At 30.5% G+C, this 23,256-nt stretch overlaps 1 protein-coding gene across 1 annotated transcript in view; it reads right to left on the bottom strand.

Moving 5' to 3' along the window:
• LOC118189668 (mitochondrial carnitine/acylcarnitine carrier protein-like) overlaps positions 1-23,256 on the bottom strand; it is an 88,522-nt gene that overhangs the window by 54,910 nt on the left and 10,356 nt on the right. Inside the window, exons 3-4 of the mRNA XM_035360329.2 lie at positions 16,733-16,860; positions 8,521-8,611 (exon numbers count right to left, since the gene is read on the bottom strand). Of these exons, the coding sequence (XP_035216220.1) occupies positions 8,521-8,611; positions 16,733-16,860 (219 nt within the window). The remainder of the gene's footprint in view (positions 1-8,520; positions 8,612-16,732; positions 16,861-23,256) is intronic.

Below are 23,256 nucleotides of genomic sequence, written 5' to 3'. Positions count from 1 at the left end.
CACATATTTACATATTTTCGCGTTTTGAAATTTGGCATCTTTTTTTTGAGCGATAATAACGCCAAATGTGGTCTATGGATTTTTGTTACGCTGTATTGCCACAGCTATTTTTAACCTTAAATTTCAAGTAAAATTTTACGGAGAATTAATTATATGACATTTTTTCCCTCAATGATGCGTAATAAATATTTATTAATACTATATGAAAAGCTATTTTTTTAAATAAATTTTTAAATATTTTTTTTAACTTTCTGTCTGAAAGCAAATATTTTTAATTTTATATTAATCAAGATTGCACACGATATTATTTATTTGCACTTCAATTCTTAACGTCAATTCTAGTAGAAGTTACAAATCAATTATATTTAATTAAGGATTGGATTGGATTGGATTGGATTATTTAATTATGGCAAAGCACACGAGGGCTATCTGCCTAAAGGGAGGGATACCTTCGTGGAGGACTTTCTAAGGGAAACTGGCTCGTATACACGTTACAAGCCATCTATCTTTTTTTTTTTTTTTTTTTTTTTTTTTTTTTTTAATTAAGAGTAAATTTTTGTAAGAGTAAATTTTTACCTTCGGCGTTTTATCGTCTGCTACTTTACTTTGTTTAAATCGAATTGTCTAAAACCGAGAATTTTCGTTTGATGTTTATGACATTAACTGCACAATTTATTTTTAAACAAACTGATGCTTTTGAAGTGGCTGAAAGAGCGGCTGGTACTATCATCCATATTTTTAAAGCACAGTATATTTTTATAGAAACAAGATTTAGAATAATTATTTTTATAAAAATCAAATTATGATATAAATATACAACCCTCTAGAGACTGAGTTAATGGAAGTTCAATGGTTATGTAGAAATGATCTGCAGCTACTTAATCACTGCATTTCCGTGAACAAGTAAGAATAATTATATAAACGACACCCAACAGTCTGAATTCAATTAACAACGAGGATACAATGTTTATTAAATGAATACAAGAAGTTTTAAAACATAAAAAATCAACTCATTTTTTAACCTAAAATGTATTTTTGTGCGTAGCGTATTTTAATTATTCTAATTTAAAATTCTAATAACTCTTAAAATTCTAATTTAGAATGTAATTGTCAAGAACTGATTCCTAATCATCAGTAATATAATAAGTAATTATTACGGTTATTAATAAATCCTTCTCATAAAGTAATTGGATATATTTCAAAAAACTTTCTGTCTGAATGCAAATATTTTTAATTTTATATTAATCAAGATTGCACACGATATTATTTATTTGCACTTCAATTCTTAACGTCAGTTCTAGTAGAAGTTACAAATCAATTATATTTAATTAAGGATTGGATTGGATTGGATTGGATTATTTAATTATGGCAAAGCACACGAGGGCTATCTGCCTAAAGGGAGGGATACCTTCGTGGAGGACTTTCTAAGGGAAACTGGCTCGTATACACGTTACACATCGGGAAAACCACGAAAACACCCATGCAACCAGCCCGTTCACAGGATTCGAACCTCAGACCGAACTACCAGTGATCAGCGTCTTTACCGCTCAGCCGTTTGTGGGCCTTAATGAAATGGAAGGCGATAACTTTATTTAAAATGATTGTCAGAAATACCAAAATGTTTCGAAAAGTTGGATACTTTTTAATATACTTTCAGAATGCTTAAAGAAAAAGAGAAGAAAAATAAATTTTTTCGTAAAATTTAGTATTTGTATTTTTTTAATTTAAAACTTTTCAATGTTATGATATTTGATTCTTGCGATTTCAAAAATAAAATATTTGACTAAAATATGAATAACATTTTAAGAAACCAAATGCAGGATAAAATTGTGTAAAGCAATGGGCACAATGATAAAACTGTTTAAAGCAGTGTATGCAAGTCATCCTAAGTTAAAATGTCGGTTATACATCTCTCTTATTTATATATATCTTTTCTGAACGGAATATTGAAAGGCGTGTAAAACTGTGCTTTACTGTATTTTCTCTTTTAATATAGTATGCAGTTTTCAAACTCATCGTAGTCTGGGTTACAAAGTATTCTTCCAAAAAAAACGCAGTTCAAATAAATAAAATCAAATTCTGGAAAATTGATATTAATAAATATATTTAAAATGCTCAGTTCGAAGGAATAAATAGAAAATTTTAAAACAATTATCCGAAGAGACAATGCAACACAAACAATTAAAATAAAAGTATAAAAATTTAAAAATTACCTAAAATAATAACTATGACGAAAAATATATATAAAGAAAACTATTTGAAAAAAAAATAAACGCTGCACCTTTATTTATGCAGTTCGAATAGGTAAATAGAAATTTTTAAAACAGTTATTCGAAAAAAAAAAAAAAGTGCAACTTAAACAATTAAAATGAAATTCGAAAAAGAAAAAATTACTTAAAATAATAAGTTATAATTAAAAATATAATATAAAGAATATTATTTGGAAAAAAGGAACGATGGTGACTTTTTTTCCTCTCACGGGAAAGGAAACTAGGTTGCCATATATTAAGAAGTTCGCCAAGTGAAGTATTCTTGGATCAAACTGACAAAAAAGTGCCAACATAAAGTTGTGAATTTCTCCGTAAATTTCGCTCCAAATTTTACAAAATTTCATATTTAGGCGTAATTTGAGTCGTAGAATCGAAATATGTAAAAAAATTGGTATGTTATTTCAGAAAAAGTCCGATTTTGTGTCAAAATACCTATGTTAGAATAGTGCTATATATAAATCTAATATATATCCTAAGTCGCGCTTTCGAGACATGAAGAACGCAATTTGAATTTTGTCAATCAGCCCAGTAGATCGGGAGATATAGGACTGTCCCTTTTTTTTTTTTTTTTTTTGAGCAGTGTACATTGCCTTTTTTTTACAAGCTATTAGAGTGGACAAAGTGAGGTACTGCTGAAACTCCCTCCCCCCCAAAAGCTTTCTTTTGCAGTCTTTCAGCCCCTTGGTATTGCTGGCTCCACCATGATAGTGATATTTTTGCAATCTTGATGACACAGGGGCAGAGAGGTTAGTTGCCTGAGCAATAACCTTGACAGCTGCCACTGCATTATCTACAGCACGGGTTCTCAACCAGAGTGTAGTTAACCCTTTATTTAACTATTAAGTATTCGGCTTTATGGAATATTAAAAAAATACTATTATTCAAGTTTTGGCATTTATCAACATTCTTTTATAATTTAATTTATAAAACACATTAAAAAACAATCTAAATAAATGTATATATGTATTTTTATAGCTTTGGAAAGGAAGAAGGGAGGATGGTATTCTAACAATGGTGAAAGGGGTGCATGGGACAAAACAGGTTGAGAACCCCTGATCTACAGGCACATCATACACTACTCTTCAGTCAGCTATGCTTTAAAAGAGAAAAGGACCCACTCTGCTCTCTCCAGTATGAAACGTGGAGGTCAGCAAAAGTGTATTATCTCCCTGTCTGCAAAAGCAATAAAAATAGGAAAAGGATCACTACTGGAAATCATTTCTAATCTTAAAGTTACAAAATTGATGCAAAGATGGTGAACTGATAACAATATCAATACTATGAAATGACCTAATAGGCTGGTGGAACTAACTTTGTTTTCAGTTATTAAGAAGTCAGAGAGAAAATGGTCAATTGATCATTAACTAACTTGCAAGTTTTTATCTTTATTTCTCCTAAAGAGGATTGTGGCTGTTCAAATTAAAATTATTATAAAGGAGGTAAGTTGTTCTATTAGATTATCCATGTTATGCTGCTCAATGCATTCATTGAGAGGCAACTATATCAAAACAACTGAAATCAGCCATCATATCCATACAGCAACAGCTTGGAAGCATGTAGAAAGAAGAAGTACACTTGATGGGTTAGTTAGGCCAGGTAAGGAGACCTATATTACCATTGGCATTATACCTTCTATTACAAATCGTATCTTTTCTATGAGAAGAATATCTCTGAAGCTTAAGCTGTTGCTCAGATTTCAATAGTTTCTTGAGCAGCAAAACAGACAAAATGATGGATGCTGATGAGCTCTTTTATGTGAACAAGATATTTGTTGAAACCCCAAGAATTCAAAAAGATTAATGTTATCATTATGACTCCTTATTTTCTCTTCATTGCTTATTTTCTCATTCATTTTAGATAGGGAAGGAAATGTCTCAGGACCTTCCAATCTATTCTCTATATATATCTCAGAATATACGGCTTCAATAAAGTTAATCCTTTGGTTTCTTGGCTTTTAACAGATTTCTGTTGAGATTTGGTTGTGCTACTTTCATATTTTTTAGTTTATCTTTCATGCAGTAACCTTTTTATGTGTTTGCAGGAGGAACTTTTTTCTATATACTTATGTCTCTTTACATGGTTATTGATTCAGTATTCTTAATGACATCTGCACAAGATATATTTTGTTGCAACTGAGTGATGGATACTATTCATCTAGCTTCTCCAAAAAATATTTTTTAGTTATTTTGATAACCGGTACTTCTTTTTCAGATTTCCATCTGAGACAGGGCCTAGAGTATGCTATCATTCTTCTTAAGATGTCTTTCGTGTAATTCTTCTAAGAGTTCTTCATAATTCACATATTTCATGCAGATCTCATATAACACCACTAGAGAAACTAATCTACTTTCACAATTTCTTGTCCCATAATAGCCATAGCAAAATGTGAAGCTAACTGTGAAGCAGACAATGCCTAATTGCAGATTTTTAACCTGTTTAGCTTCACCAGCATGAGATTTCATGTGTTTCTACATTAAGAAATGATTTTTCAAATTTTTCTATATTAAGAACAGCGACATCCCTTGTGTTTCTCCAGATAAACTATTGATCACTAGAAATTGGGATATATTCTTATAAAGACAATTTTCACTACTTTATCACGATGTTCAGAAGTTTGAAAGTTTTTAAGCCATATTTAAAGTGAAAAAAAAAATTTGGACATGTAAGGCTCCATCATAGATTTCAACAAAAGGATGCAGATTAAAGCTTCATTTTTGTTGAAGCGGTAATCCCAATCTTCTTGTGATTTATAATACAGTTCTTAACATGTTCTTCAAGATTTGGCCATTTAGGAGCACAGGAATGTAAAGTTCTTTTACACCTATCTGCATTCACTAAATCCATCTTCTGCTTTCTCCATTCTCATATCATCTTCTCAGTTGAGGGTGGAACAAAGCACCTTTCAACCGCTTTATTTTCAAGCTCTGAAGTGTATTTCACATCTTCAAGTTTAAAAGGTAATATTTTATGATAATCTTCTCTTTTTAGATCCCATAATGGTACTCTAACTTGAACTTTTTATGTAACACTTAGTTTTTCAATGTAAAAGTACACATGAACATTAAAGAGAAAAAAAGAAAGTATTATGCATAGTAACTGAACGTATTATGCATTTTCCCTGGAGTCTTAGTACTTAAGTTTGACTGCTTGTAGACTCCTAAGTTTATAGCAAGATATATTCCAATTTCAATGAACCAATCACCAAGACACTTTCATTTTGAGCCAGTAGAAATTGGCTAGCCAGAAAAGCCCTCTTATTTTGAATCTCCAAAATCTCCAATCTCTTATTTTGAATATAATGAAACAAACAAATGTGAGTTATGTAGACATGGCAACTCCTACGAATTGTTGCTTGCATTTTAAAAGGTAATAATAGAAAAAGAATATTACCATTTTCAAATGTAAGTTCATGTAAAATGACTGACTGTACTGACTGTAGAAAGGTAGAAAAAGTTCGACGGCTTTAGATACAGGTAGTTGTGATTTGTAATGCATCTTTTTATTGATGCACTGTGATTCTGAGTGAGAAGCAGGGTATTTATTTTTATTGTGAACTACCAAATTACAACTTTTATAATTTTATCCATTTGAGAGAAATGATGCAACTGAAATCAGTTCTGCACATAAGTGTTACAATAGTTATTTTTTAAGCTACTTTCAATAGCCTTGACCACGGTCTAACTTGGGAAACTAAACTACATTATGTTATATAGTATACATACATATACGATTTATTTGAGAATTTTTTTTAGCAAATACTGTCTACCAACTCAATTATTATCATATATTATTATAGAAATTTGTATTGAAGGCAACCATTTTTTTATGTCTAATGCAGGAAAAAATATTTAATAATATTTTTCCAGGCAAATCAGCATGCATTTTAGAGTTATACACTTGGCTCATAAGATGCAGGCTGGTTTTAGGGCACATTCTGAAGTGAAAAAAGTGTGTCTTGTGGGCTAGGAAATACAGTACACATGATGTCACAACCGACTCACAAGGTCTTTGCTTTGGTTTTGCGTAAAACCAATTAATTCTCAATAAGATAGCATGAAAGTATACAACACACTTTTTTTTTTTAATCTCCAGCTATTTTGCTTTCTTGGAAGGCCTACAAAACTAACAAATTTAAAGCTGCATGATATGAACATTTTTAAGTTATCACTAATACAATTTTGTAGATCCTGATACTGGGGTGCATACTCAATACACTGAAAGATTTAGCAAAAAAGACACAATAAAAATAATGCAACAGCATGGCATCACTTAAATTCATATTTAAAAAAAAATTATAAGTTTGCAAACTCACAAAGAAGATGACATTTAGTTGGTATTAATCTCAAAGTTTGAACGTGTATTTATTTAAGTTTTTATTTATAATTTGTATATGTTGATCATCTAACTAAATAACAGCTATCTGTTCACCAAAAGTTTGCCAGAATGTTTGCCACAAGTTTTTCAAGATCTCCGTCAACTTTTACAGTCAACAAAAGTAAATTTTCATAGTTGATTGAAAAATACATAAGTACCGTAATTTCCGGAAGAAACGCAGCGGCGTTTACGTGTTTAAAACTTAAATTTTTAGCGGGTGCGGCATTTCTACCCATGCGGCGTTTAGGTGCACTAAAATTAAAATATTTCCTATGATGGTCATTGTACATAGTTTGGATGGCCTTGTCATTGTGCATAGACTGGTGCTGTTCCCACACAAAAGAACACTCACACTCAGTTGCGTTTTGCGAACGTTATTTTGTTTACATTCTTTCCCTTGAACGGACTTACATGCCTTATTCACCCTAAACGAGATCTCAGAACAATAACATTCTTCCCCCTTTCAAATCAACATACTCATCAGTTCGAATAGTCTATCTCCTCTGCCATTTGATGAATCTTCCAGGACCCATCCTCTCCCCACCCCTGCCTTTCCTGCAATTTTTTTCAAAGGCGGACACGACTCCACCTGCCTCGCAATAACGAACTCTGACGTATTTCCCCTTCAGCATGAATAGATTTTTCTTGGCATTCTGCCAGATACAGATCCCATCAGTTTGGGTACAAGTACTTATTGAATAGTTTTTAAGTAAGAAGGGAGCGGAAGATTTTTGAAAATGTCCCTAAACGGCACAGAAGCTATACTGCTGGTTTTAAGCTTAATGTAATTTCACGTGCTGAACAAATTGCAAATCGAGCGGCAGCTCGAGAGTTTGAAGTGGACGACAGATGTATTCGACGTTGGAGAACTGAAAAAGAACTTCTTAAAAATATGCCATAACAGAAACGAGCCAAAAGAAGTGGTACTGTAAGGTGGCCGAATTTAGAGGATGACCTTGCAAACTGGATAAAGGAGCAACGAGGAAAGGGAATGGCAATTTCGACTGTAAAAATTCGCTTACAAGCAAAATTTATAGCAAAGGAATGAACATAAATGATTTCAAAGGAGGTGTAGCAGATTTATGAAAAGAAAAAATATTTCTGTGTGTACTAGAACAACAGTCGGGCAACAATTACCAATGGACTGGCAGTATAAAAAGTCATCTTTTCTAAACTATGTGACAGCTATTATTGGCAAAAAAAAAAAATTCTTCGGTCGCAGATAATAAATATGGATGAAACGCCGTTAGCTTTCGACTCTCCTGCAAACAGAACTGTTGATGAAACTGGTGCAAAAACTGTATCTATGTTTACGACGGGGCATGAAAGAACGTCATTTACATGTGTGTTAGCTTGTGCCGCAAATGGTGACAAGCTAAAACCGATGATAATTTTTAAACGAAAAACTATTCCGAAGGGAGATGGTATGTCATATATCAGGACTTAGGTTGAGTTTTTGCATCTATACGGCCCACGACGATGTCACGCGCAATTTAATCTATTGCGGCGTTTACGCTAATGTGGCGTTTCTGTGTAATTTTAATTTTTTTACCGCCATTTTTCTCGACTGCGGCGTTTACGCTGATGCGGCCTTTTTTCCGGAAATTATGGTATCTTATTTTATATAACCTGATTTAAAAAATAAGAATTCTTTACTTATCTTAATATTTCTGGAATTTCCATTTGTGTTTCATAAAAGCAATTTCTATTTTTAGCAGTTTCATGTATGATGTTGCTAAATCAAAATGCTTAAAAATTCTCTTCAGCATAATATTTAAGGAACAGATGAGAACAAAAAGCATAACATGAATTTTACTCTAAAGTATATAGTTATGATTCTGGAAATTTCAATGCAGTTTTTAATGAAAATAGTTACCTGTAAAAGGCACTTGATTCTCTCCCCTGGAGTCATAATAGCTGTTGTGAAGACACCAGAAAGCATGCCAGCATTAAAAAGTTTAATTAATCTGACAGAACAACAAAAGTATAAAATATTATTAAACACTTTAACATTATTATTAAAAACTTTTTTAATAAAATAAGACATTTTATTGAATAGTTATGAAAGCACTATTAAGACACTCAAATTTCTATGATTAAAATACTTTGTCATAGAATAAATTATATAGATAAAAATCTTGGAGAAAAATTAATTATTACCTCCCATTTGAAAAATAATTTAATAATTAAAATGTTGACTATTTACTGAATATTATGATATTGTTTAAAATACCCAGCAATAGCTAGACTTCATTTATTTAGAACAGTGACTCTCAAAGTGGGTAATATCCCCCCCCCAGTGAAGCAGTCAAAGGATGTGAATGAAGATCCAAATGACATAGGGAGGTAAGAAACATATAATTATCATCAGGCATTGTTTTTTTTAAAAAAAAAAAAAAAAAAAAAAGTATATAGTTAGTATTCAAATCATCCATCTGCCTACTTTTCCAGGAATACATGGTTATTCAACACGATGAATAGTATTTTAAAAAACTGTAATAAATTCATTTTTAAACAGAGATGTACCAGAGCAAGTTTAAAAGAAAGGAAAACTCAAATATTTTCTTTTCCCAGAAGCTTGTAGAGAGTACAGAAAGTGTGGCTACACTGCAATCACTAAAATAAAAAAATGGCATCTCGGGAAGAGGTGTTTTACATCTTACAGTATTCAAAATAAATAATTTTGGTCTAATGTGTGGTTTGTAGGCAATATGGAAAAGGTAGTACAACTGATAAAAGCATTTCAAAGTGATACTACCAATTTAAAGAAGCAAGCTGCCAGGCATAAAAACAATACTGATGAGGTTATATACTCCTATTAAGAATGTGGAAAAGATGAGAGCAATGTTTTTATGCAGCCCAAAGAAATTAACTAACAAAGTGAATTATGAACTGGAACTTCTGCAAGCAAGTGTGGCATGTGAAAATGACTGCAAATGACTCAAATTTACAGACTGCATCGAATTTTACTTCCCAGAGACAAGGACCAGCAAATGGAGTTTTGTATGAACATGCACAACAAATGTAAACATGAAAATGAGAAATATGAACATGAGAATTTTTTCCAGCTCATATTCAGTGATAAGAATACATTCCATACCAAGGAACAAGTTAATCAACATAATGTGCAAATCTGGGGGACAGAAAAACCTCAATGTACACTGAAGCATGAACAAGATTTGGCTAAAACGAATGTGTTTTGTGCAATTTTGGAGACCAAATTCTATGGGCCATTTTTTTTTTTTTTTTTTTTTTTTTTTTTTTTTTTTTTTTTTTCATGGAAGGGACAGTGAATGACAATGTTACAGACCTGACTTTTCTAATAATTACAGGAACACTCTAATAATTTCATCTTTCAGCAAGATCGTGTGTCTCCACATTGGAAGCTGTAAGTGCATGAAATTTTCAACAATATGGTTCCTAATCATTGGATTGGCTATAGCGAAACAAATGACAAAATGATGTTTCCTTGGCCCAGCAAGTCATTGGATATGTGACTTTTCCTTTTGGAGCTTTGTGAAAGACAAAGTGTATGTGCCACCACTGCCATGCAACTTGAAGAACCTATGAACAAGCATACGTAATGCTCTGAACTTAACCAGACATACTCAAGCGAGTGGGGACTATCATCTGGACATAATCTGCATGACTGGAAGTCATATCAAATACTTATATCATAAAATAAAAATATTTCAGCTGTCCCTTCTTTTAAACCTGCTTAGAATTACTTTATTCTAGTATTTTAACCCTTTCCAGATTTTTTTCAGACTCTAATTTAATATATTCCTTTGTATTTTTAAGTAGAAGCTTTTTTAAGATGTTTGTAACTTTTTCATATTTTTTAAACTTTTTTGGGGGGGAGATATTGTCTCATTCGTCCATTATCTCAATTTATTCATAAACAACACCCAGCTATATAACTTTGGTCATTGAAAAGACCAAACTGGTGGTTTATACACGTAAATACGGGATGACTGTGACCACTAATAAAAATGAAATCTGCCTTGGGATGTACTGTCCCATTAGTCCCGAAAGGGTTAAAATACCATATATAATTTTGAATAACCTAGTATTCCTGTATATTATTCACAACTGATATCTGTAATCATAACAATCTAATCATAATGATCCCCCCTTTTTTTTTAAATTTATCACCTGAATTTCACTTTTGTAATACCATCCTAAAAATAAAATAGATCCCTAAGTAGTATGCATTATTACTAAACATGAATTAACATAATTATTAATAAGTTTGAGAATAAAATAAACTTTATGTAATTTATTAAGTAGCATTAAATATTTTACACGTATAATAGTTGGACATATTTGAAAAGAGATAAGTGACATTTACATTTTACTAAAGTTAGCTTTATGTAATTTTTTTTTTTTTTTTTTTTTTTTTTTTTCATTTTGTCACATGTTTGGTCAGTCTAGAGGTTTAGTAAATAGCAAAAATAGAAAAATTATTCCACCCAATTCTGTAACAGCAAAAAACCAGAAATGTTTTGGAAAAAAAAAGGGGAGAGAGAAAAACTGTAAAATTAATTTTATAGAGAAAACTGAAGCATATTCTGACATAATTACATGCGAAAAACTCTTACTATGAAAAAATTAAGAAGATAATTTTAATTAATTACATAGCTAATTTGCTTTATAGCATTACACCTTGTTTATTTTCAAATTCAAAATATTGTATAATAAGTTGCCAAAATGAAACTTTATTATATGACAGCGAAAAATGAAAATGTTTTATTTTAATGTTATTTTTTAAATATAATTTCATTTATCAATGTTACGACGTTTAAAAAAAAAATTGTCGAAAAATTCTCAGATCTCGGAATTAAAAATTTCTATAGAAACTGATCTTAAAATCGCCAAAATGTTGATAAGTCGCCAAAATTTATAACCGTTTAATAAAAGAATTCACATCCCCAAAAGCTAAACGTTGTTTAAGAGCTCTTTATTAGAAAAATGAATTTTGAAATGCTTATGTTTCAGTCATAAAAACAAACAGAAATTTCAGATGATTAAAATTAAGGACCTTCTGCTGATTTTGGTCAAAATTAAGAACTTTTAAGGACCAAAAATCGATTCCAAAAAATCTAAGGACTCTTAAGGACTGTACAAACCCTGTGCCTCCATCCATAGACAGGTAGAGTGGAACTGTATTAATGGAATCAGTAACTGAAGATTTATTTTTTATACCCACTTCTTAACAATTGCAGACCTTCCCCCTCCCTTGCACTTGAATATTCTTAGTGATTTCACTTTAGGGAAACATTTTCCTAAATACAGCTATAGCATGATCAGATGTATTCAGTGGCAAGTTGTACCTCGGTAAAAATGCCAAGAACAAGCATTCCACGTCTTTGGTTCTTTGTTTCCACAGAATTTTTTTTTAATATACAACTGGCATTGTACTTGTGTTTTTGCACATGTTTAAGAACATAAGCTCTTCCACTGTGTGAAATTGTAAAATCACAATGACACACGTAGAACATCCCAAATGTATTACATTTCCTTGACAAAATAATAGAAGGATCTGTGTGTGATTTTTGAAAGGACAATTTTAAATTTGACTATTTTAAATTTTTTGCCACCATAACTAGAATAAAAGATCACAATTTCTTAAAATATATCTTGAAAGCATAAGAAACTCACATCGCTTAGCAGTAAGACAAACAAAATAACAAGCTCCATTTTGCTTTGTGTTCATTGGCTAATATATGCCTGAATGTGAAACAAAGAGCTGACAAATCAATATTTATAGATACCCAAGCTTCTAAACTTTCAGAACTCACAGAAAAAAAAACTTTTTTTAATGTAAACTTATATTGCACTAAAGTTACTAATTTTTGCTATGAATCATTTTAAATACAAAATATATGAATTGGTATCTGAATATTTTTTAACATAATTTTTAGTTTTCCTAACTGTACAGCAGAAAGCAGGTAACATAAACACTATGAGCACATAAAATGATCTACACATACAAAGCTTTCTCTAATATACCATTAGGAACTCTGACTACATACAGTGATAATGATGCATTTATTTACAGATGTTCCAGAGAATATCCAAATAAGTAAATGAATTTATATACCTGAACAATCTGTTAAATGTTCCACATAGAGAATTTACATAATAAAAAAATCACATGGATACTTTTAACTAATGCCGATTGAAAGACTTTTTAAGCATTATTTACTAGAGCCATGAGAGATGCTAACTTTAAAATTAGATAAGGTTTAACCTTAGGTTGATGTGCACTTAGTCTTTCATATTTGTTGTCAGTAATTTAAAAGGCACAAGTCTACAGAAAAAATTTGCATGACATAAGTCTACAGAAAAAATTTGCATGTTTTTAAAGAATTTCCCCCAAGCCTCCCTTTTCTTCGAAAAACAAATTATTCTGTACCATATCTGGTGAATTTTCATTGCTTAAACGAACCGAAATAACAGACAAGGCAAAAAGCAGTTAGGGTACTATTACTATGCACAGCAGAAATAAAAAATTACGTTTAAGCTTTATCGTTCCTCTATACCAGGGGTGGCCAACCTGCGGCTCACGAGCCACATGCAGCTCTTTGAATGATTATTTATGGCTCTCGATAAATATACCCGAATTCCCCTTTCATTTTTGTATTATTATATTTTCAAAAATTATCATTCCGTATGTGTTTCAAAATGCCTTTTAAATTACTGACAACAAATATGAAAGACTAAGTGCAATGTTATAAAAAATTTCTTTTCCGTCCAAGTTAAGAAAGATATGACTCATCGAAAACTGCACGAACGAACATAAACAGTGGCGTAAGAGTTCCCATTCACCGGATTATCTACCCTCTTCGACTGGCTTGTGAATTATAAGAAACATATGGGAGCCTTATAAGGCCTTGTCCGGTCGATTGCTGCTCGACGAACGACAATCTACGATCTACGTAATTGACGGACTCCAGACTGATTTTGAATTTGTAAACTTCCATGCAACGGACAGTTGACATTGTGCTCTGGAGAAAACAGTTTGTATCACTCTTGTTATGGATATAATTTATAATCTGGAATTTTTGGTAAGTTAACTATAATTTGTTTCGTAGTACTGTGTAACATGTGTTGTTATTATTTTAATAACACAAAACTTGTATTTTCTAAATTTTTTCATTTATTTCCCGTTCTTTTAAAAATACGATGACAGAGAATGAAAATAAAAAAAGAAATTACGAGCAATAAAAGAGAAGTTTTAATAATGAGTCGGAGGGGTATTTCTTTTTTATTGACAATAATGGAAAAGCATTACGTGTTATATATAATTCTATGGTCAAAAATTATAAAGCTAGCAATTTACGTCGACATTATGAAACCAATCATCCTCAGTTCTCTAATCAGTATCCACCAAATTCCAATTTAAGATCAGATAAACTTGCTTCTTTAAAATGAAATTTAAATAAACAACAGTCAATTTTGATGACCTTTAGCAATCAAGTTAATAATGTGGCTGAAGCAAGTTTTGTTACTGCCTGGAATATTGCTCATGCAAAACGCCCATATGGAGAGGGAGAGTTTATTACAAAAAAAAAAAACTTAGAAGATGTACTTAAAGTTTTAGATCCAAATAATGCAGCATTGCACAAAGTGGTTTTACAAAGTCCCATCTCGAGACACACAACTCAGCGACGCATAACTGCAATTAATACATCTCTTGAATATAATTTTAAAAACAATTTGAAGAACTGCATTGTATTCAGTTTAGTCCTTAGCGAATCGACAAATATCACACATTTTCTGCAATTGGCAGTTTTCATACGTTTTGTTTCACCTAACTTCATTGTTAAAGAAGAATTATTAGATTTAGTAAAACTTTAAGAGTCATCCAGCGATGTCAATATTAAAAATGCATTAGATTCCATAATGAAAACTTTTGATGTGCCTCTTAATAAACTTGTAAGCATTGCAACTGATGGAGCTGTGGCAATGCTGGGTTTAAAAAAAATCGGTCTTATTAGGCTTTTAAGAGATGATTCTCAAATTCCACAATTCATACCGATTTACTGCATAATTCACCAAGAGCATCTCATTACAAAATATTTGCAGACACTGAATTTACAATTGCAGGGAAAAGATAAAATAATACTGAACCTCTCACAGTGCATATTTAGTTTTCAAACCAAATTACAGCTTTTTCAAAAGGACATTAAAAATAAAACATTTTGACATTTTCCTCGAACTATAAAAATTTTTTCCAATATTATACAAGAAAAATTCAATGAGTATATAAAAAAGCTAGAAGGCATATTGACAGAATTCCAAAATAGCTTTCAAGACTTGAACTATTTTAAATCGTCTCTTGATTTTTTTCTGAATTCATTTGAAATCAACATAATTCAAGGTGAGTTTTCCATTTCCAATATAATTATGACCCAAAAAGCATATGGAAAATTAAAATTAACAGAGATGCAAGAAGATCAAACTCTACAATTAAAATATAAGTCGACACCGATTACTGAATTTTGGAAATTTGTACCAGAATCGAAGTTACCTGAATTAAAAAAGGCTGCTTGTCGATTTATTTCAATATTCGGAACAATGTACTTATGTGAATCATTTTATTCCACTTTAAAAATCCAAACACCAATCACTATTAACTAACCAGCATCTCAAAGAATTATTGAGAAGTGCTGTCACCAATTATTTACCAAATTTTAAAGAATTATCAAGAGAAGTAAAATAAATGTGTTTAATTTTTAATATTTAAATTCAATACACACATTTTGTACTTTTATTTATATGTTTTCAATAAATATAATTTATATAAAAAAAATTTAATACCTTTTTTGCATACTTTTTAAATACATATTTAATTGCAGCTCACGAAAAATTTCAAATTTTGAAATATGGTTCGGACTACCAAAGAGCTTGGCCACCCCTGCTATATAACTTATTTTAGTATTATTATTTCTTTTTTCATATCGCAGTAAGATTTTTTGTTAGTAGGAATTTTATATACTAGCTATTTTCATTATACACTCCAGTCTAAATAATCACTTTTATACTCACATTTTTGTGCTAGACAGATTTTATTATTGTTACTTATTGACTTTTAACTGCACTGTTTCTCTTATGAAAGTTATAAAGCATATATCAGAAAGGTTTGTCAATCAGGAAATAACTTGTTTTTTTATAGATCAATAACAGTAAAAGACTTTATTTGCATATTACATTTTTAAGACTTAACTTTATGACTAATTTTTTATTTCCAATTTATCTGGCAGCAATCAAATTACTAGATTTAGCACATCAAAAAGTAAATCAAAAAGATAAAGACAACACTATATTTTAAGCTTTTATCACTGAACAATAAATATGACTACTGAATTTAGATAAACAGTATTCAGCTGAAAAGTATGATATCTTAGCATTAAAAGAAGAGATGATAAATATATATTTAAAGCAATTTAAAGTAAATACATACATTACTAGAAAATACATCACTCCAGTACACTTTTTAATTTAATGTTTCTTCTTGTTGATTCAACTGTAAAAACTGGTTTATATTCTGATATACATGGCATACTTAAATAAACTACTAAAAATCATTACTTATATGCATGATTATATGCAGATTAATTTAATCTGAAAAACTAATTTTATTCGTAAATCTTTGACACTATATTCGCTACACCAAAAGACATCAAATTAATAAAAAAATCTTTTATATCATGAGTACTAAAAATAATTTTCCGTTAATAATTCCATTTCTGTGTTAAAGCACACACAGCTTAACATATAATTATGTTTTATGCCTCTATTGCTTAATACAAAGGGAAAACATTCTTTTGGGGGGGGGGAAAGCTGAAGTATTTTACTCAGTTAAATTTAAAAAAAAAACATGAAAAGTTCTAATAACTGTAGAAAAGACTTAATTTTATTTTATTTTATTTTATTTATTTTTCCAAGTTTATTTTCGATTCCACACAGGAAAAATTCAAGTACTTCTCAAATTTGCTTAAGTTCAAAGGCAATTTTAAGGAAGAGAAAAAATAAATAATTAATAAAATGTTTAGTAAAAGAAAAAGATGTTTAGTGCTTACGATAGTTGTTCTTCTGGGTGCTTTTGTTGAAGCCTTTTCCCTACACCAAAGCCAAAAAAGCAGACTGCAAACATGGGAGTCACACCAGTGATTGGAGCTGCCATACCTTTATAAAGACCAAAGAAACCCTAAAATAGTTAAAAAGAAAATTTCATAATTTATTACAAAAATACATAAAATTATTATTCATGCCAAAATGCTAAGGCATTATTACTACTTTATAGTGCTAAATGAGACTTTAACTTAAGATACTACGGCAAAGATATATGTGATATTATATGTAAAGTTTAAAAATGAAATCAACACTAATCATACAAAATTATTAGTACATACAATATGCTACGCAACTCATTTTCTGTATTTTTGTACTATTCTTGCTTAAGATTCATTTGTTTTAAAACTTTGAAAATAATATGAACGAAAAACAAGCTGCCAATGGCCAACTAGTAAAAGTCACTGAACATTGGTAGTTCGGCCCAAGGTTTGAGTCTCGGCAAATGGGCCGTATATGGGCGTTTTCATGGTTTTTCCCATTTGTAATGTGGATCTCTTAAAAAGTCCTGTATAGGGCACTCCACCTCTTCAGAAAAAAAAAAATTTAAAGCTGGCCACTATTACTAACTGAGTAAAGATTCGATAGCATGTCAAAAATCATATACCTTCATAATATGTCTGCTACATGTACTCTGCGCAAAAAAAAGGGGGACAGTTCTATATCTCCCATTCTAGTGGGCTGATATTGACAAAATTCAAATTGCATTTTTCATGTCTCAAAAGCGTGACTTAGGATATGTATTAGATTTATATCTAGCATTGTTCTAATAAAGGTATTTTGACACAAAATAGGACTTTTTCTGAAATGACATGGCAATTTTTTTCCATATTTCGATTTTCAAATAATTTTTAAAAAGTGCGTAAACCCCACTTGGCGTTATGATCGCTTATAACATATATACCAAATTTCAAAATGTGGTAATATGTAAATTCATGTATATCTTAGAAAATTTTTAATATATACTCTAATTTTTTGCAGGTGTGCCTAGAAAAATCTACTTCAAGATGATGTTAAAAATTTTATAGGTTTATAATATGAAAATTGTTTCAAAAAATTTATAAGAAATATTTTTAAAAACAAATTTTAAAAATAAAGCATAAAAAATATGCGACTATATTAAGCCTAAGTTTTGAATTCTGCAAGAAGGAATCAAGTAAGTTTAATTAAATAGAGATATTAATAAATATATATCAAATTAACATTGAAGAGCTAAAACTTTCACAGCTAATTTTTAAAAAACTACGCGTGCAATTTTTACAAAACTTGGCAGTCTGGCTTAATTTGAGTCGTAGAATCGAAATATGGAAAAAAAATCGGCATGTCATTTCAGAAAAAAATTGATTTTGTGCCAAAATACATACCTATATTAGAACAATGCTATATATAAATCTAATACATATCCTAAGTTGTGCTTCTGAGATTTGAAAAACATAAGTTGAATTTCATCAATCGTCCAAGAAGAACAGGAGATATAGAACTGCCCTTTTCCCCACCACCACCACAGTGTACTCTAATAATTACAGGAGTCTCAAAATACTTTAAAAAAGATCCACAGGAATTAAAAAGCCCTTCAAAAAGTCTCAACAATTCAAGAAAATTTCACATTTAAAAAATTTGTTATTCATAGTAACAGTTATGTCCAACTCATTCATTCTGCAGAAACAGCATTCTTTAATTCACCTAAAGAATGGCACTTGAGATAGTATTCTCAACTTGTGAGACATATTCATGAGAGAAAAGTTTCTCATGAAATCTGCCAGGGATGAATATTAATGCTTACAGTGATACCAGAGTTCATAGTTGAATGTCAGACCTCCCAAAATAATTAACACTTTTCTACTTGCTCTCTCACTCTCACCTAGAAAAGTGTTCCAAGAGTTTTATTCTGGCAAGTCACTGGTGAACAAATAATTGTGGAAGTGACAATTTAGCTGCATGTTTCGAGACAAAAGGCAATGTTTCATGGTTTAAAAAAAAAGTTTATATTTAACTGACAATAAATGATAGCCGGTCCAGATAGGTACAGAGAACATCCAACTTGGAGTCTAGTGGTGATCCTGTGTTGGAACAGAATTCTGTTTGTCATTTATTACCTTAAATAAATGGACAGTTGTAACACTATCACAATTTTTCTACATTAAAACAATCAAATCATTGGAAAATTAAATTCTTAAATGTAGAAGCAAAAATTTTTAACAGCACTAATGAAGAATTGGTACTGTTCTGTTATCAGGACTGAATCCAGAATGCATGTACAGTGGCTCCCAAAAGTGTTTGTACACTTATGATTTTCATTGAAATAGGGCTCTATCCATTAATTAAAAGTAAACTTTCTGAATGAGATTTTAATAATAAGATCTATAATCTATTCCTAACAAAATTACAGGAAATATTTTTAAAATATAGCAAAACTTTATTTTTAAGAAATTAATAATATAAAAATGACAAACATTTTATCTCACAAAAGTCTTCGTTATACTGAAATATTTTTGGATAAAATCAAAATTAGAATTATCGTTTGTCGCTTTTTTAAATTTTTGCATTGTGGCCTCATTTAAAAAATCGATTGCTTTAATTTTTTATTCTTTACATCATAATACTCTATTTATTACTGAAAAATGGGTCGTAGTCTTAAAGAAATTACAAACAGCATTCGAAAATTGATAATTTTTTACCATAGTAGTAGTAAATCAATTTGAAATATCGCTAAATTAGTTAATTTATCCCATTTACGGCGCAGTATGTGGTAAAACGCTTTAAAGAAGAAAATCGAATTGAAAACAAGGTAAGCAAAGGTCGACCGAGAAAGTTAACTAAACTTGATGAGAGATTTATTATTAGAAAATTTGCAAAAAACCCACATTTGAGTGCTGTAAAAGTTTCTGCAGAATTTAATGCAAAGTTTTCTACTTCAATTTCACCTGAAACTGTTCAACGAGTTCTCAGAGAAGCTGGATTACATGGGCGTTCTGCCCGTAAAAAAATTTTTGTTAGTGAGAAAAACAGAAAGCTTAGGCTTTCATTCACAAAATCAATGATAAATACATCCGAAACGTACTGAAATAATGTCCTATTTGCTGACGAAAGAAAATTTAACATTCCTGGTTTCAATGGTCGAATAACTATATAGAGAAGAAAAAATGAGGAACTTCATTCTAAGAACTTAGTTGGAACAGTTAAGCATGGGGGTGGAGGTGTTCTTGTGTGGAGGTGCATGGTAGCATCAGAACTAGGTGATTTGATATTTATTGATGGCATAATGAATCATTCTCTTTAATTTTAAGAGACAATTTAAAATTATCAGCCCAAAATTTGGATAGAAGAAACAACTTTATTTTTAATCATGATAACTATCCTAAGCATATGGCTCTCAAAGTTCACCTGTGGTGTCTCTATAATTGTCCACAGGTTTTGAAAACACCTCCTCAGTCGCCAGATTTAAACACCATAGAGCACATTTGAAAAGAACTGGGGGTTAAAGTACGAAAACACGACATCAAAACGAAAAGCGAACTCAAAACAGTCATGATGGAAGAATGGGTGAACACTGATACAGAAATCACAAAGAAAAAAAAAAAAAAAAAAATAGTAATTTCTATTTTCAGATGTTTAAAAGCTGTTGTGGATGCTAAAGGATATCCTACTAAATATTAATTTAACGAAAAATGAAAATATTTTCTAATATGTCAAGATTTTTTTTAAGTGTACGAAGACTTTTGCGAGATAAAATGTTTGTCATTTTTTTATTATTAATTTCTTAAAAATAAAGTTTTGCTATATTTTAAAAATATTTCATGTAATTTTGTTAGGAATAGATTATAGATCTTATTATTAAAATCTCATTCAGAAAGTTTACTTTTAATTAATGGATAGAGCCCTATTTCAATGAAAATCATAATTGTACAAACACTTTTGCGAGACACTTGTATGTGTTCATGCATGCACGTATATATGTAAGCATGAATGAATATGTATGTATACATATGCACATATATGCACATACATACATACACACGTGCATATATTCATCCATTTCTGAATCTGGTCCTGATAGCAGAACAGTACCAAACAATTTTTTATTTTAGGCCCAAAATTTTTGTTCAATGGCAGATTTCTGAGTAACTGCCCCAAAACATGGTACTATACTTGTCAATTTGTTTTGTACTTCATGCAAAATTGATTGAAATGATAAGAGAGATTTAACTACAGATTTTTGAAGTTCGCACTTTTTTAGATGATTTCGCTTTGTTATAAAAAAAAGTCACAAGCTCGGAAATTTTTGCTTTAATTGCAACTATATTTTTGAAAGTATAAATTAGCATCTGCTACTTTACAGTTTTGTTTTCACACAAAATGGCACTTTTAATGAAGCAATGGATGGAAAGTTATATTTGTGCTCTTTCCGAAGAAAATTATTTTAAAAAAAATTCATTATTATACGGTACAAAGTCCGTAATCCGGACATCCATTATCCGAAACGATCTATAATCCAGATCTCAAAGGACACGAACTTTTTTTTTTTGTATGCTTTATGCATGCGCATAAAGAATGTGCACGTAATGTATGCTCTATGCATGCGCGTGTTGAAAGAAATGTTTAATAAAGTAAACAAATAAATATTAAGCTTTTTTTGTAAAATTTGATACCTTTAGATCACAATTGCTCTTTATTTCATAAATTACGGTTTCATATTTTTAATTGTATAATTTCTGCATGCCATCTTACCAGATTTAAATTGATGATGTATAATCCGGAAAAACCCTAACCCGGACTCGCCGAAGTCTCTACGAGTCCAGATTATGGACTTTGTACTGTATCTAGTTATTAAAAAAAGATTAGAAATAGATAAAATAAGATAGATTAGATAGAAGAAAATTATTATATCTAGTTATTAAAAAAAATGTGAAAGCCATGGTTTTTTTATATCTAAAGTTAACACAGGAAATATTGCCAACTAGGAAGCAAAAATGGCTTCAAGTAGAAAATTTGTTCCAAATACATATCCAAGGGAAAAAAGGAACGTTTCAAATGTTGCAATAGTAAGATCTTTAACATTAAAAGAAAATTAGCCAAGTCAAAGTACAGATGCAAAATCATTAAAATGCTCAGTGTGAACTGTAAACAAAGTAACTGATGATGCTTTAAATCTTAAAAAGGTGAAAAAACATAATATGCATAGTCTTTCTTCACAGCATATCACCAAACGCAGAAGGCTTTGCAGAATTCTTTATGAGAAATATTTATGTGGACGAAAATGGAAAAGTGTGTCACAATAGATAAACCTTGGGTGTAAACAGATCTGTTTACTAACATTTAAGAGGAAAAAGAAAATCTTAGAGCATGATTCAAAGATTTTAAAGAAAGTTTTTCAAAGGGATTTATGATTGTTGCTAATTTTTCATATAAATACAAATTAAAAATAATGAGAGTACAGAATGTTAAGATCGAATCCACGTATTGTCAGGAACATATTTCATACCCAATTTTCAAATATGAAATACTTTCTCTTTACCACAATACCATCACACAGTAGAATTGAATCTAAACAAATCAAGTAGCTACACATCAAAATCCACCCTTGATTTCCTGGAAAAATTAACAGGAAATGGGTACCAAGGCCATACCCTCCAGTCATATCCCTACTAAATCTCCTGATGTATCATCACCCACGGATTTTTACACTTGGACTTTTAAAAAAGCAGATTGTTCAAATGTTGACCTACAATCTCCTTAGACTTTGGAAAGCTGTTGGAGAGCAATGGGATAAAATTCCTCTTCCGATACTACAAAAGGCTTTATTGTCTGGGAAATTACGGTATAGAAAGACAGTGAAGAATAAGCCTTATCAACTAAAACATTTAAAACAGAAAAATTAGAGGTAAAATATTTCTTTAAATACAATGAAAATCATCTAAAAAATGTGCAAACAGCCTTTATAAAAAAATCTACATAAAATTATTTTGCATTTCCCAGAGGCTTACTCTAAAATCAATCCCATTTCAAAGCTGAATTTTACTTAATTAAAAAGTTACAGATGCTGATCACTCTTAATTTTGTCACTTCAAAGTTCAGCTGGAGGAATTAAACACTCTCCCTTATCTCTCTGAGTGGCACAGCTTTTTGAATCCGGTAATGAAGACCTGGATTTAAACAGCACACATTAACTAAATTTGTAGAGATACTGATTTTTGTTTCTGTTTTCATAAATTTCCATTCATTTAAGATATTTACATTATAAGAAAGTAAGAAATCAAATTATTTTTAATTTTAAGCTAATATATACTAAATAATAACTAAAAAAAAAAAAAATCTCACTACCAGATAAAAACTGTCATGTCACAATGGAGGTTATAAAAATTATTTATACAAAATGAATAAATAAATAAAATCTGAAAGCTTTCAGATTTCATATTATGCCCAAATGGGCATTTTTTTCATTTACAGAGACATACACATTTCGAGAGTATTT

This window comes from Stegodyphus dumicola, chromosome 4 (assembly GCF_044657685.1).
Source record: "Stegodyphus dumicola isolate Sdum_Otavi_A_Nest chromosome 4, ASM4465768v1".
Classification (NCBI taxonomy): domain Eukaryota; kingdom Metazoa; phylum Arthropoda; class Arachnida; order Araneae; family Eresidae; genus Stegodyphus; species Stegodyphus dumicola.
This window is presented reverse-complemented; position numbering and strand designations above follow the sequence as displayed.